Source organism: Melopsittacus undulatus, chromosome 6, assembly GCF_012275295.1.
Source record: "Melopsittacus undulatus isolate bMelUnd1 chromosome 6, bMelUnd1.mat.Z, whole genome shotgun sequence".
Lineage (NCBI taxonomy): Eukaryota > Metazoa > Chordata > Aves > Psittaciformes > Psittaculidae > Melopsittacus > Melopsittacus undulatus.
Genome location: NC_047532.1, coordinates 71,797,941 through 71,810,614, shown reverse-complemented (window position 1 = coordinate 71,810,614; position 12,674 = coordinate 71,797,941). Strand labels below are relative to the sequence as shown.

Genomic DNA, 12,674 nt, shown 5'->3' with positions numbered 1-12,674 from the left:
CCACCAAGACTGTTATGAAAACACTACTTAGGCTTAAATAATGAAAGGATATAGAAATAACTAGGTTGTATTGCTCTAGTTTACTATGGTTTTAAGCAACACTATCAGAGCTGTGCATTAAAAGGCATATGGAAACAGAAGCAGACTACAATGCAAAGATGACTGGGCATTTTGCACACAGTGTAGTGTTAGGTAAAGACATTTCTTCACCATGCAGGATGAACTGAAATGAGCACGGCAGTTACATAAGCCATTTTGGTTTCAGGACCACCTGATCTTTTTAACTAACAAAGTTATTACAACTATCAGAGCAAGGAAGTTTGATGACAGAAATTTCACAGGTTGAAGGTTTTGGCAGTTTAAAGCTTCAAAATCTGTTAACTGATATTAGGCAAGCATCCTTTTTCTTTTTAAGCAATCTCAGTATAATGCCAACGTAAAGCTCATCCTCGCAACAGCAAGAACTGAAAAAAGTTACACATGGACCCTTCTACTTGCACAAATGCAGTTCAGTTTCTAAGTAAATTAGCCTTAAAAGTTGTATCAAAAGACATAAAGGGACTTATTTTCATGCACACAGCCCCAAATGTAGCAAATGTGATACAGTGAAATGCAATCAACTCATGAAATTAAGGAAACCCCAAGACGGAACATAAATGCTGGTTTTGTTTCATGTCAAATCGCATAATTAAGCAATTTTTTGTTCTCTTGCATCCCAGAATCAAGGCAAGATTCAGGAATGAGTTAGTTTTATTGTATTCATTTAACATAATGTATGTTGGCAAAATCAGATACAGAAGCTGTAATAACTATTAGATAAGCAAAACCTGGTACAAATGAAAGATAGGACAAAAGTTGCAAGTGATCAGAGACAGTAGTATTTTATCACTTACCTCATGGTGCAGCTCAGCTATCTGATCTTTCAGCTCTCTGATGTACTGGTTAGAATCAGATTTATTAAGCTGCCCTTGAATTTTTCCTTCTTCTTTCTGTTTTGGTAAAAAAAATAAAGAAAAAACAACAATAGTATATAAAAAATATTATTTTAACTGTCTACATATTCTGTCATGAACAGAAGCTATTCCCAGACACTATCCGGTACGTTTCATCTGGCTGAAGTTACAGCAGGTTCTAGGGGTGTCAGTAGCTTAGACGAAGCTGTCCTTCTCAATACTAACCTTAGTACAGGCAGGATTTCGTGGAGGAGCATGAAGAATAACGAAGCTTCACAAGTGGAATTCAGATCCAATGTACATGAGGTTGCATAAGCAATTTAGTAAAGCATTCCTACAGAATGCTATCAATATATGGAATGTATCATTTTCACTACCATAGTTTTAATAACAAGGAATTTCCTTTGTCTCCAAGTGACAAGTAAACGTGCTTTCATTGCACAGTAGGACATGCACTGGGAAACACTACATAGAACAAGCTTTCTTCTCGCCTAAAACATGTTGTAACATATAAAACACTGAGATATCTATCCTAATGGAGTTCCAGAGAGCATAAGTGTCCCCTAGCACCAATGCTGCAAGAGTTATAGAAAAAAACTGGCAAGTAAAAAAAGCCAGAGATGAAAAGGAATACACAATTTCCCTCATTTGTCAACCAGATGCAGCTCCTAAGTTTCAAGATATCTAAGTAGGTGTCATCTGCACTTGAATGCCTGCAACACTAGCTTTCAGCTTGTCTTTAAAGGAAATCCTAATTTGACTGACTCAGACCAGTAGATGTGAGATAAATAACTACCCTCAACAGAGGAAGCAGGCAACTTGCTACTAGTAAGTTAAGAGCAGTGCTGCTGGTTTTTTTCTAGTTGATGACAGAAAATACTTTGATTTTGTGTAAATCATATACAACCAGTATATTACAGAAATAAAAATACAATGGGAATATCTGATTTTTCTACCTGTAGCTCATTTTGCTGAATTTATACTTAGAGAAACAAACAGTTAATTTCAACACCAGGCAGGCTCAAAGTCATTTGCAAACAGAATTTAAATTCTTTTTAGAATAAAAGGTGTCGATTGTTCCTCAAAATACAAGACAAAAAGCTTTAATGGAGAGATTCTTTTCAAACATCCCTCTGAAATATCAGCACCAGAACAGAAGGTGTACCGGGATATTAAGTGGGATGAATGATAGACCACCTTCCAAACCTTTCAATGCATGAAGGGATAAACCTTGAGCACTGTCAGTGTTGGAAATCTCAAAGCAATTTCTCTAATTTCAAGAGGGTTTTTTTTCCTTGAAGCAAGGTATTTATTACACTATTACTTGAAAACTTCGTCATATTCATAGTAATTCATAGAACCTGCAACAGAGGCACAAGATCCTTTAATGCATAATTCCACACTGAGCTTAGTTTCCAAGGCTCAAACTCACACCCACACAAATTAACATTACTAATTGGAGTGAGCAGGTGGCTGCTTGGTTCTGGGTTGCTGGCTGGGCTCAAACCATGACATTGTTCCTGTCCTAAATAGGTAAAACACACACAATGCCCGCCACCCCCCTTCCCCCCCCCCAATAATCTCTCTTAGCAACCATGACTGCTGGCATTGGAGAAAACAAAACAGAAGCAACACAACCTGGAGACTAAAAATCATGCTGTTTACATCCGTAGATAGAACAAGTTTCGTTGCTGTCATAGATTAAGATCCCAGACAATGAGAACAACCTCATCTCTTGTGATAGCAAGAACATGTAGGAGAAATGCATGTCTAAATCCTTGTCCTCTGTTTGAAACCCTGACTTTCAATTTAAGCCCCTTGTTCTATGGCTCCAGATTACTATGTAACCATATATTATAGTACCAAAAAGTAAGAATAAAGCAAGGATTTACCATAAATAGAAGGTAGGCATCACAGCGCTTTTGAAATGACACTGTAATAAATAGCTGAGCTTACATTCAAACTGAGGACAAGAGGACATCAAACAGGCATTCCCAAGTTAAGTCAGAATAAGCTAACAGCAGAAGGAACATAATTTACTAGCTTTAGCTTGGCACTGCACAAATAGCTAGAAGCTGCTACTGTAAACTATACAGAGTATACCATACTTGGGAGTTATACTCCATTATATTTAAGTGGGTTTATTGTTACTTTTTATCCCATAAGTAACACTGTAAAGTTAATGCAGGTATCGCAGAATAATTTGAGTTATATTTGCTCTTAGAAGAATTGACTGTAGCTCCAGTCAGTTGGAGCTGAATGGAAGCCGTAAGCCTGGCTTGCAAGATCCTCATTACTAGTGAAGGACAAGTAAGTTTCAGTTTTTCTTTCAGAACTACAGGTTTTGCAGAGCTCAGAGATCACAAAAAACACACTTAGCACAAAAAAGAACCCTGCAATGGCATTTTATACAAGCATATGTAAAAAGTCATGCTATGATCTCCTCTTGCAACACTCAAAACACTAGAAGTCAGAAGCTGATCCTTTTGTCTGGCTGAAACAGAAATCAGGTATTTCTAGCTAAGTAAATAAGCTATTTAAGTTCTATAACCTACAAGGTCTGTCTACAGTAGGTAAATTCAAAAGATGACATAGGAAATTTTAGGATGAGGTATCAGAGTTGTCTTCACAGTTGCTGTTCATCTCTGAGCAAATATAAAATTCTACCCTGGCTTTTAAATAAACCAAATTGATCATACCATTAATGTAGTTATTTAAAGACACTCATACAGGCACAATAGCAAACTCTGCAAAACATGCAGGGGTCAGACACTACAGCATTTATGTATTTTTTAATTCTTACCAAAATAATCTAATTTAGAGAATAAATAAATAGCCAGTTGGAAGTTTACATGTTTCAAATGAACCAAAGTATTTATTTTATAAAAAAAGTAGTTTTACCTGTCAGGTTACCGTCTTTAAGACACCCATCATTCTTTGAAACTAAGCTGTCTCATCAATACATATATTTCTTTTCATAGAGGTACAAAATAGTCCTATGATCTGCAAAATTGTTTCACTTTCCAGTCACATTTTGTATTTTTATTAAGTTCAGATTAGTTTCTAGCTCCTTTTAGCTTCTGTTAATCAAAGACAAATTTTAACATGAGTAACTTAGTTGTGCCAGCAACACTAGTTTTTCACAAGGGCAGCTTGACAGAAGTCAATAGAAAAATTGCCAGCAGGAAAAACTTCAACATGGCATTTCCTTCTAACATGACAAGCAGTATGAAACAGCATTCCCTACTATCTGGTGGTATCTGTCACAAAGACATAACACTTTCTATCAAGAGTTCTGTAATTCTAGACTTGCTTCTCAATTTACCCTAGATTATACAGCACATTGCCTATTACTGATTATCATTTCCTAGTGTTTTTAATCAAAATACCATATTACATAGATACAATTTCTAACTCTTGAGACTGATCTAGTCATGAAGCAACTGACATTAATATCAGTGTTACTATTTGTTTGGTAACATCAATTAAACGTCACCAAGAAATAGAGGGACAGGGAATTAGCTAGGTAGTGACATTGAAGTGGGACAGAAACTGGGAAGTAAATATACAACAGGCACTGAATAGAAGTGAAGCAAAAGAAAGGACCTTAGACAATAACACTGATGTATTCTTGCTGATTGCATCTTCAGCCTGCTATCTGCAGGATATGGCTGTTCCATTTATTTAGTTAGTTGATGTACTGCAGGGTAACTGAAGATAATAATCTTCCAGGAATAACTACTAGCTCTTTATCATTTATTTGCTTCTCTGGAGATGAGTGTTTTCCATTCTTCCTTACTATATCTTCCATATTGTAAGGTACCAGACAGGTCCACAAACATAAGATAAGTAAAATTTCTTTCATGTAGCTTGAATTTAGCTGAATGCTTCCTCTTGTAGCATTCACTTTAGTAGGAACCAGGCATTTCACTCTACATTGGTTTCATACTGTGCTTAATAAGTTTTGTACTTCTGTTTTGTACTCAGGTCAACGGTACTAGGTCAGAAGTGAATGTTAAGACTCCACTTACAAGTCTTTAAGGAATGAACATCACACCTTTTAAAAGAAAGCAGCATAAAGAGTTGGTGATCTCTCTCCATGTTTGGTTTGTTATTTATGTACTTTTAACCTAATTTTATACACATAGAATGTGGGTTGCTTTTTGGGTTTTATTGTGTTTTTTTTTTGACAGGGAGCACTATTATAGAAAATCTGTGGCATTTGGAGAGGTCACAGTGACACAGAATAGCTGATCTCAAGGCAAATAATAATCATTTTGAGTTTAAAGTCAACGTACAGTGAAAAAGACAACATATCAATAAGCAAAGTATATTTTCAGAAAAGTAAAATAATGAAAGCTAGACAATTCTGTGATCTAGAGATTTTGTTTAAAGACCCCTGCAGTCATATTTGAATTAATCCCTACATGCACTTCCCTGCTTCTGCATCCTGGCCCCACTGCAGTATCCTCTTCACAGAAGGGTTTTTAGAAAGTAATGCCAGTTGGTGTTACACTGTAATTAAAGATCCACCATCTTGATGTTTCTGCTTTTGAAGATTAATAGCTCTCTCCAGTCTTAGGGTTTCTTCCAACAGACCAACTCTACCAGCACTAAGAGGGTTAGAAAACCTTCTACCAGGCAAGCAAACACCTTAACGGTCAGGTATCACCTTTGCTCAAAGGAAAGGTACTTGTTAGCAGTGTAGAAAGCCAATACACCACCCAACCTCCTGCCTCAGAGGCAGTAGAATGGGCAGTGAAGCAGGAAGTGAGCCCCACAGATCAAAAAACAGGCGCTAAAACAGAACTCACTTAGGCCCCTTCAGTTTTGGGAGCTCTCACCTCTCTCATCCTGCTCTGAAGTACAAAGTGACTGTACTTGCATGCATACCAAAAGTTACACCAAGAGCTCCTGAGAAGAAAATCTGTTCCCCCAAAATTTGCTTCTTAGCATGAAGAAAAATCCTGCCCCTGCCCAACAGGAAGTATCAGTTGAGATTCATGGTTGTCATCATGCTTAAATCTTCATTTGTCTGGTTTTCAAAGAGAAAAACACTTTCTCTGTACCTTCAAAAAGCAGCAGCAGCTAGTTTCAAGAAACACACCTAATGCCTACTGAGAACTACTGAGCATGCGGAGCTCAAGCAGCATAGGACCAGGATACACATCTGGCAACACAAGAATGCAGGGACAGACTGCTTCAAAGAATGCTGATCTTAAATTCCTGAACCGTTAGTGTATAATATCCCCTAAAAATCAAGCACAGTAGTCATAAAGTTTAAATAACATAAATAACCATGTCACTGGAAACCTTCTGGAACATGCTGGAGGCACTAAGCTCAACTGACATTTAAATGTAAGGTACGGAAGATCAATGTAATCAAACTTCAGTTGCAGGTGTTTCATCCCAAGAGGAACACAAGCACAAAGTTTTCTGTAACACTCTTGATGATCAGATCAGAGTAGGAAAAGACACACACCTCAACAAGAAAATCAGCTATTTTAAATTATAATAAAAAATATAGGGTTATTTTCACTTTAATAACTGTGAACTTAACACAGAGAAAAAAACCCAATGCTTTAGGCAGCCAAAATCCAGGCACACCAGTCAGTTGCTGTTCCTCAGGTAACTGTGTATCATCTTTACTAAAAATGTCTAGAGGGTTGGGCATTTCCTTAACACCCTTGCTTTGATCTTTCTGACTTAGAAATATTTATTTGGCAACAATATTGCCTCAGCCTCTTTTCAGGGGAGGCTTTTAAACTCTTACTCTGTGGCAAAAGACACTCTATTAAAAATGTAAATGAAGTCTATTCAAAAGGGTAAATGTGGTAACTATTGTCCTTTCAGTGACTTTACAGTGACTCATTATAGACTTTCAAAAAACATCACTAACATCACACACCACTATTGATAAGAGAAAAAAAAAGTTTCCTGTAATTTGAAAAGATGGAAACAATTTCTTTACTCAACAGTCAGTACTTGGAAAAGTTATTAAACAGAGGTCACAGAAAGGCTTCATTCTATGGAAACAGTGCTAAAAGTTTAAACTGTGGGGGAGACGACTAGCACAATCATGGATTTCCTTTACAGTTATTCTCAAAACAGCTTTGACATGGTTAGAGATAGGGTAAATGTGACAAAGTTCTCTGAATCTGCCAGGAAACACATCAGGAGGAAGTGATGTTACCCCCTGTACAGATCCACCTAACCAAGAGGAGAATGAATTCTTACAGCTAGTTTTTGCTTTAAGATTAGTCAGACCTGAGCGGGGTTTCCTGTATCACAAGTGTGCTCAGTACTTCTCCAGCTCAAACCAGCCATAGATAATTTTAAGCTATGGATAACTAATAATTTGCTGAAATGTCTTGCTTTCATCCTCCTAATACTTCCAAGTCACATTTGCTCCCCAAGGGTTTTATAAGCTGAACTGACAAGTAAGAGAAAAACAAGGAGAGGATAGAGGAGGAAAAGGCTGACAAAGTACACTTTATACATAATGTTAGGATTTTTTCTTTATTGCTTCTGGGGCTTAGTTATATGCAACCCAAGTTAAACTTCAGTTTATTTTTTTTGTTATTTTTGCTTAGGAATGACTTACATAATACCCATCATGTATTGGACTATTCCCTTGCACTTCAATATGCTTACACAGAAGTTTAAAAGCATAGGATCAGGAACTGAATGCCTGACCAAGATGACATTCAGAATATATACAAAATAACTTCCTAACATCACAATGAACTGGCATCTTGTTGCATAGTTACATCTGCTGTTAAATGATGAGTTCCATCTCCTTCTCCCTCTTTGTCATTATTACTAACCAAACCTACAAGTGGCCCAGAAACTGTGATTTAAATCTAGCATTTGTGCATGTAATGTCAGATCAGTTCTTATGTGGGAGTAGTGATACTCTGCATTACAAATTTAACACCAGTGTCTTGCACCTACATGAACAGTTAAAAGAAAACTACACAGTTTAGGTTAAGCATTGCTATGGACCATGTGGACTGGCACTAAATCCCTAGAGCTTCTTAGAAAAGCACCATCCCCCTCAAAAAAAGGAAGGTTATGTGGTGAGTTGACTTCCTTCATCTTTATCAGCTTTGAAACAATATGACCAGCAGACTTGTTTGTGATTCTCTGTGTTAAAAGTACTATTACTATGACACCGACACCTACGCTCCAAGACTAGCTAAATGTATTTATGGTATTAAATATTGCATTTCAAGTCATTAAGGCAAATCAAGATTAAAAGGCCCTCTTCTTCCAACATCAAGTCACAGCAATTCCAGTGACAAGCTGAATGGAAGAGAATGCTCTTTCTCCAGTGAGGAAGAAGCTATTTAGATTTTCAACTTCCTTAAAAAGCAGGTTTTGGTTTATATTTTACAAGCTTTGGGAGTTACAGCCATCCAACTGCATGATTACCTTTCTTGGTGCAGGTGTTTCAGAGGCCTTTGAGCATGAGTACCAAAAAAAGGAAGTTCCGGTCATAAGTTTTACATTTGCTGACAAAACACACACTGGTCAAAATCATCTGTTTGCTTACAGAATCTTAAAAAAAAAACCCAACAAAAAACCCAACAAAAAACCCAAACAAACAACAGAAAAGAAAACCCCAACTAATTGTCACAGCCAGATAAAAGCATTTCAACTCACACCTAGAATGGCAAAAAGAAGTAAATTGATGTTAGAGGAACTTTTGTTTTAAATGTCTTTATGTGGTTAACAACCAAAATCTGTATTTCACAACTGAACAAGTTGTATTTCAGGCTAGTACAAGTTTCAGATAAATAGTTCACCAAAAGCCTACCAGAGCAAACTCATTAAATTAGAAACATGAACCACAGCCACAGAATGACTTCATACTGTGTACAAAGAAAGCACAGCCATTCTCATTTACACAGAAAATAAGGAAACTTACCAAGAGACTGCAGATCTAGAAATCAAACAAGAGAACAACAAAAAAAAAACCCCAAGGCCATCTAGAACATGTGAAAAATGGAAAAAAACATAACTAAAGATTGCATCATGAAAGCAGTAATTGTGAAAACAAGGGAGGGATGATGCAGAACAACTAAACACGAGACAACGCAGTATCATGACAAAAGAGGGGCAGCATAATATTTGGATGTATTAGCCTGAGTAATGAAATAGATTACATTCCCACACTTCCTTATCTGCCTTATGACTAGGTATTATAAAAAGTTGCATGGAATTCTGGCACCCATAGCTTAAGTAGACATACGGTAAAAGAACAGGAGAGAGCTCAAAAATGATCGAGCACTGATGATTTGATCAGTCAAACAGAAAACCCAGTCAGATGTATTTACATTAACAAATGAACACAATTCTAATTGGGCAACAGCTACCAGAAAAAACATTATGCTCATCATGGCATTAACTATTTCTTAATTTCATAAAATCAAGACTAGAGTATTTTTTGGGAGACCCATATCAGTCAAACAGTGGAAGCAGGATAGCATCTAAGTCATTGCTAAAGTAAAATAATGCAAAATGGGCACTGGCTCCTTGCCTACAAAATCATATTGTTCAAAGTAACCTTTAAACCTTTTTCTTTGTTGGGTTTTTTGTTTGATGTGTTTTTGGTTGTTTTTGTTTTTCAGTAAAATTCTAACACATGAGTAGAAGACTGACCTAAACTCAGCTACTCTCTTATCTTACTAGATGATGATTCATATGTAATACTTACTGTACTTAGATAAGTATTTCTAATGCACTGATCACAGCATTATGTGATTAAAAGACATGATTCTTTTATCTCAATTTAGTGCCTGCTGCACTAGAAGAAAAATATTCAAAGTGAAAATTCTTTTTGTAAGCTCCATTATATTTATTTGTACATTCCATATATGAAGAGATGCAAAAGATGTAAGTAGTTGAGAAATCACAGGAAAAGAAGTCTTTGTAACAACACAGTAAAATCATCGCCTTGAAGGGAAGATTTGAGAGGGAAGAAAGACACCAGCAACACCAGTAATACCAGTTAAAAATAAAAGTAAACTAGAGTAATAGCTACTCACTTGGGAATAATAACCAAGAAAACCTTTGAAGATAGGCACAGCAGAATTCAGACAGGACAACAGTATATGAGTATAGGAAGGACAGACTAGTAAGGCATCATGATTTCTCAAAGCCAAGAAAATATAAACAGTCATGTCTGGTTCTCATCAAGGGGCAGTGAAAGCTCCAAAAGGAACTGAAAGCACAAGGAATAGCACGGAGGCCAAAGGATGCATCTTTAGATCCTACAGTGATATGACAGCAGTAAATCACATATGTAGTTTCAAGATTTACACAAAGGGAGTAAGAGTTTTACAACAAATCTTCCAATACTGGTCATAGCAGAAGAGGAGTAAGCACAGAAAAGAACTGTTGCTGGAATCAAGATGTGTGCATTCTTTCATTTTTGAGGCAGGCAGAGAATGTTTTTAATCTCATCTATTTATCAGTAAAAATTACCAATCACAGGACAAACAGAAATACACAAGTCAGTTTCCCAGTCCATTGCCTGTAGCACAGCACTTGCACAGAAGAAATTATTAAAACTTACAAATCTGTCCCTAAGACAGATTTCAGGCCTTTGATTATAAAGGAGGCCCACTAAGGAAGATAGCATTACCCCAACCAGCAAAGCAGAGCATTGCATTCAGAATAAGTTAATATGGAAATAAAGGGGAAGAAAAGAAACCCAGTAAGTACAAAAAGTAATCAGCATCAGGTTTCACATTTAAGGCCATCAGCTGTTACCTGGATTTCTAGTTCAGCAATATGCTGTTGGAGCTCAGCCACAGCTGCAATGCGGTCTGCCTCACGGAGCCGGACTGCCATCACTTCTTCTTTACTCTGAAAGAAATAGTAGATTGAAGCTAACAAATAATATCAGTTTCAGTTAATTAAAGACCATGCAGTGCTTTTACCCAAACTCATGTCAATAAAGAAAACTGAATATAATACTGTATGAACTATCATACCAATTGACAAGGCATACTCTAGAGAACCCTAATTTCATTTTAACCCAAAGAATTGTGTGATCATCTAATATAAATTCCAAATCATAATAATATAGATAAAAAAAATCTGTGTAGTTTTGAAAACATGCTGTTATAGGACCATAAAACAGCTTTCTTGTGCTCCAGAAATGTTGATTGTAAATTGAGAAAAAGTATCAACGTATAAAAACCCATTCTGACTTTATACATAAGCAAAACTACACAAGTTACTTATTTCATCACTCTCTTTATTAAAAAAACAACCCCAAAACCAAACCCAGGAGCACACACGTTTTCAATAGTGTCTAAGTCTAGGTATCTTAGTCACGCTATACAATAAATATTTGCAAGACAGTTTAGAATAAAATCCTATTGCCTGTAACCTACAATCAGACTCCTGATATAAGTTTCACCTGTCAGTTATGAGAGACAAGTTGTATTTTGACAACAGAGAAGGAAATTTCCTTGTATCTGTTTTACGAGACAAGTCCACAAGACTTCAGAGCATAAAACAATCACAGAGAGAAAACAGTGACAGACAGTGACTGAGGAATACTTTCGGATGGAACACAAGTAACTCTGAGGAAGAAACAGACTAGGCCCAGGTGCACACACTTTTCTGGCAGACTGGTGTAACTGTGCAAACTGTAGTTATTGTACAGTTTTCAGTTATTTTAATATGTATTTCAGTATTTCAGTTATTTTAATATGTGCTTCAAACTAATGGTACTTAGCCACCCTTCATTAGACAATTTGGTTGAGACTAAACTGAACATGCCAAGCTCATCTATAGTAGCTACTTGAAAACATGCTGTTCATTTAAAACCAAAGATTCCTTCAGTGAAGGCACATCATCTACATAATCCAATCAACAGCATTTGTAATCACTGGAGTCCATTTCAGAGGAACCCATCATGTGCTAACCTACTATTGCTAAATTCTGCTGCACAATTGCTTGAATGAAGTCAAAACCACGAGTCCACAGGATTGCATGTATCTAACTGAAAGCTGAAGGACAGACTGGCTTGGTTTGACTTTGATATCTGAAGTGAGTCAATAGTGTCACTCTAGATGACAGCAATGCTTTATCTCTGAAACAGAACATGTTCTCAATAACTACCACAAAAGTTGATATGGTAGGAAAGACAAGACTGGGGTGGAGGCACAAGTCTTATGTTGTAAATTCTTTAGCAAAACTGATTAGAAAACTCAGTGCGGTGTTTCAAGAAACAATGTGAAATTAAGTCCTTGCTGTAGAAGCAGTCATCAGGTAAAAGGGGAAAACTATAACAGTACACAGCAGTGACAGAGCTGCCATACAGGTAGTATGAGATGCAACTGCTTCAAATATATTAATTTCTACATATGTATTTTAAGCTATCCTTTAAAGAAAAACACAAGCTGCACAATTAATGTACCAGTTCTGCATAGAAAAAACAACTGTGGATTTGAAAAATCCTTATAGATCCTTTTATGATACACCTCTTCAAGTCGAAATATTGCTATCTAGCAAAGATGTAGTGACAGAAATAAAACTAGACCATGATTCCAGATTCTTTGAAACAATAGGAAGAAAAATCAACCACCAGTTTCTAATGGAGTCAGGGAATAACAAACTTGCTAGATTTAGCATGCAAGGTGGAAGTCGTAAAATATTTGGTGCTACAAAAACTTAACATTTGTCCGTATTGCTCCAAAACAT

The 12,674-nt window shown here is 36.5% G+C and overlaps 1 protein-coding gene across 3 annotated transcripts in view; it reads right to left on the bottom strand.

Moving 5' to 3' along the window:
- The window catches only part of EVI5 (ecotropic viral integration site 5), a 78,984-nt gene that overhangs the window by 21,275 nt on the left and 45,035 nt on the right, over positions 1-12,674 (bottom strand). For all 3 annotated transcript variants that reach the window (XM_031053092.2, XM_031053093.2, XM_031053094.2), the window contains 2 exons: positions 10,731-10,826; positions 894-989 (listed from right to left, as the gene is read on the bottom strand). In XM_031053092.2, the coding sequence (XP_030908952.1) occupies positions 894-989; positions 10,731-10,826 (192 nt within the window). The remainder of the gene's footprint in view (positions 1-893; positions 990-10,730; positions 10,827-12,674) is intronic.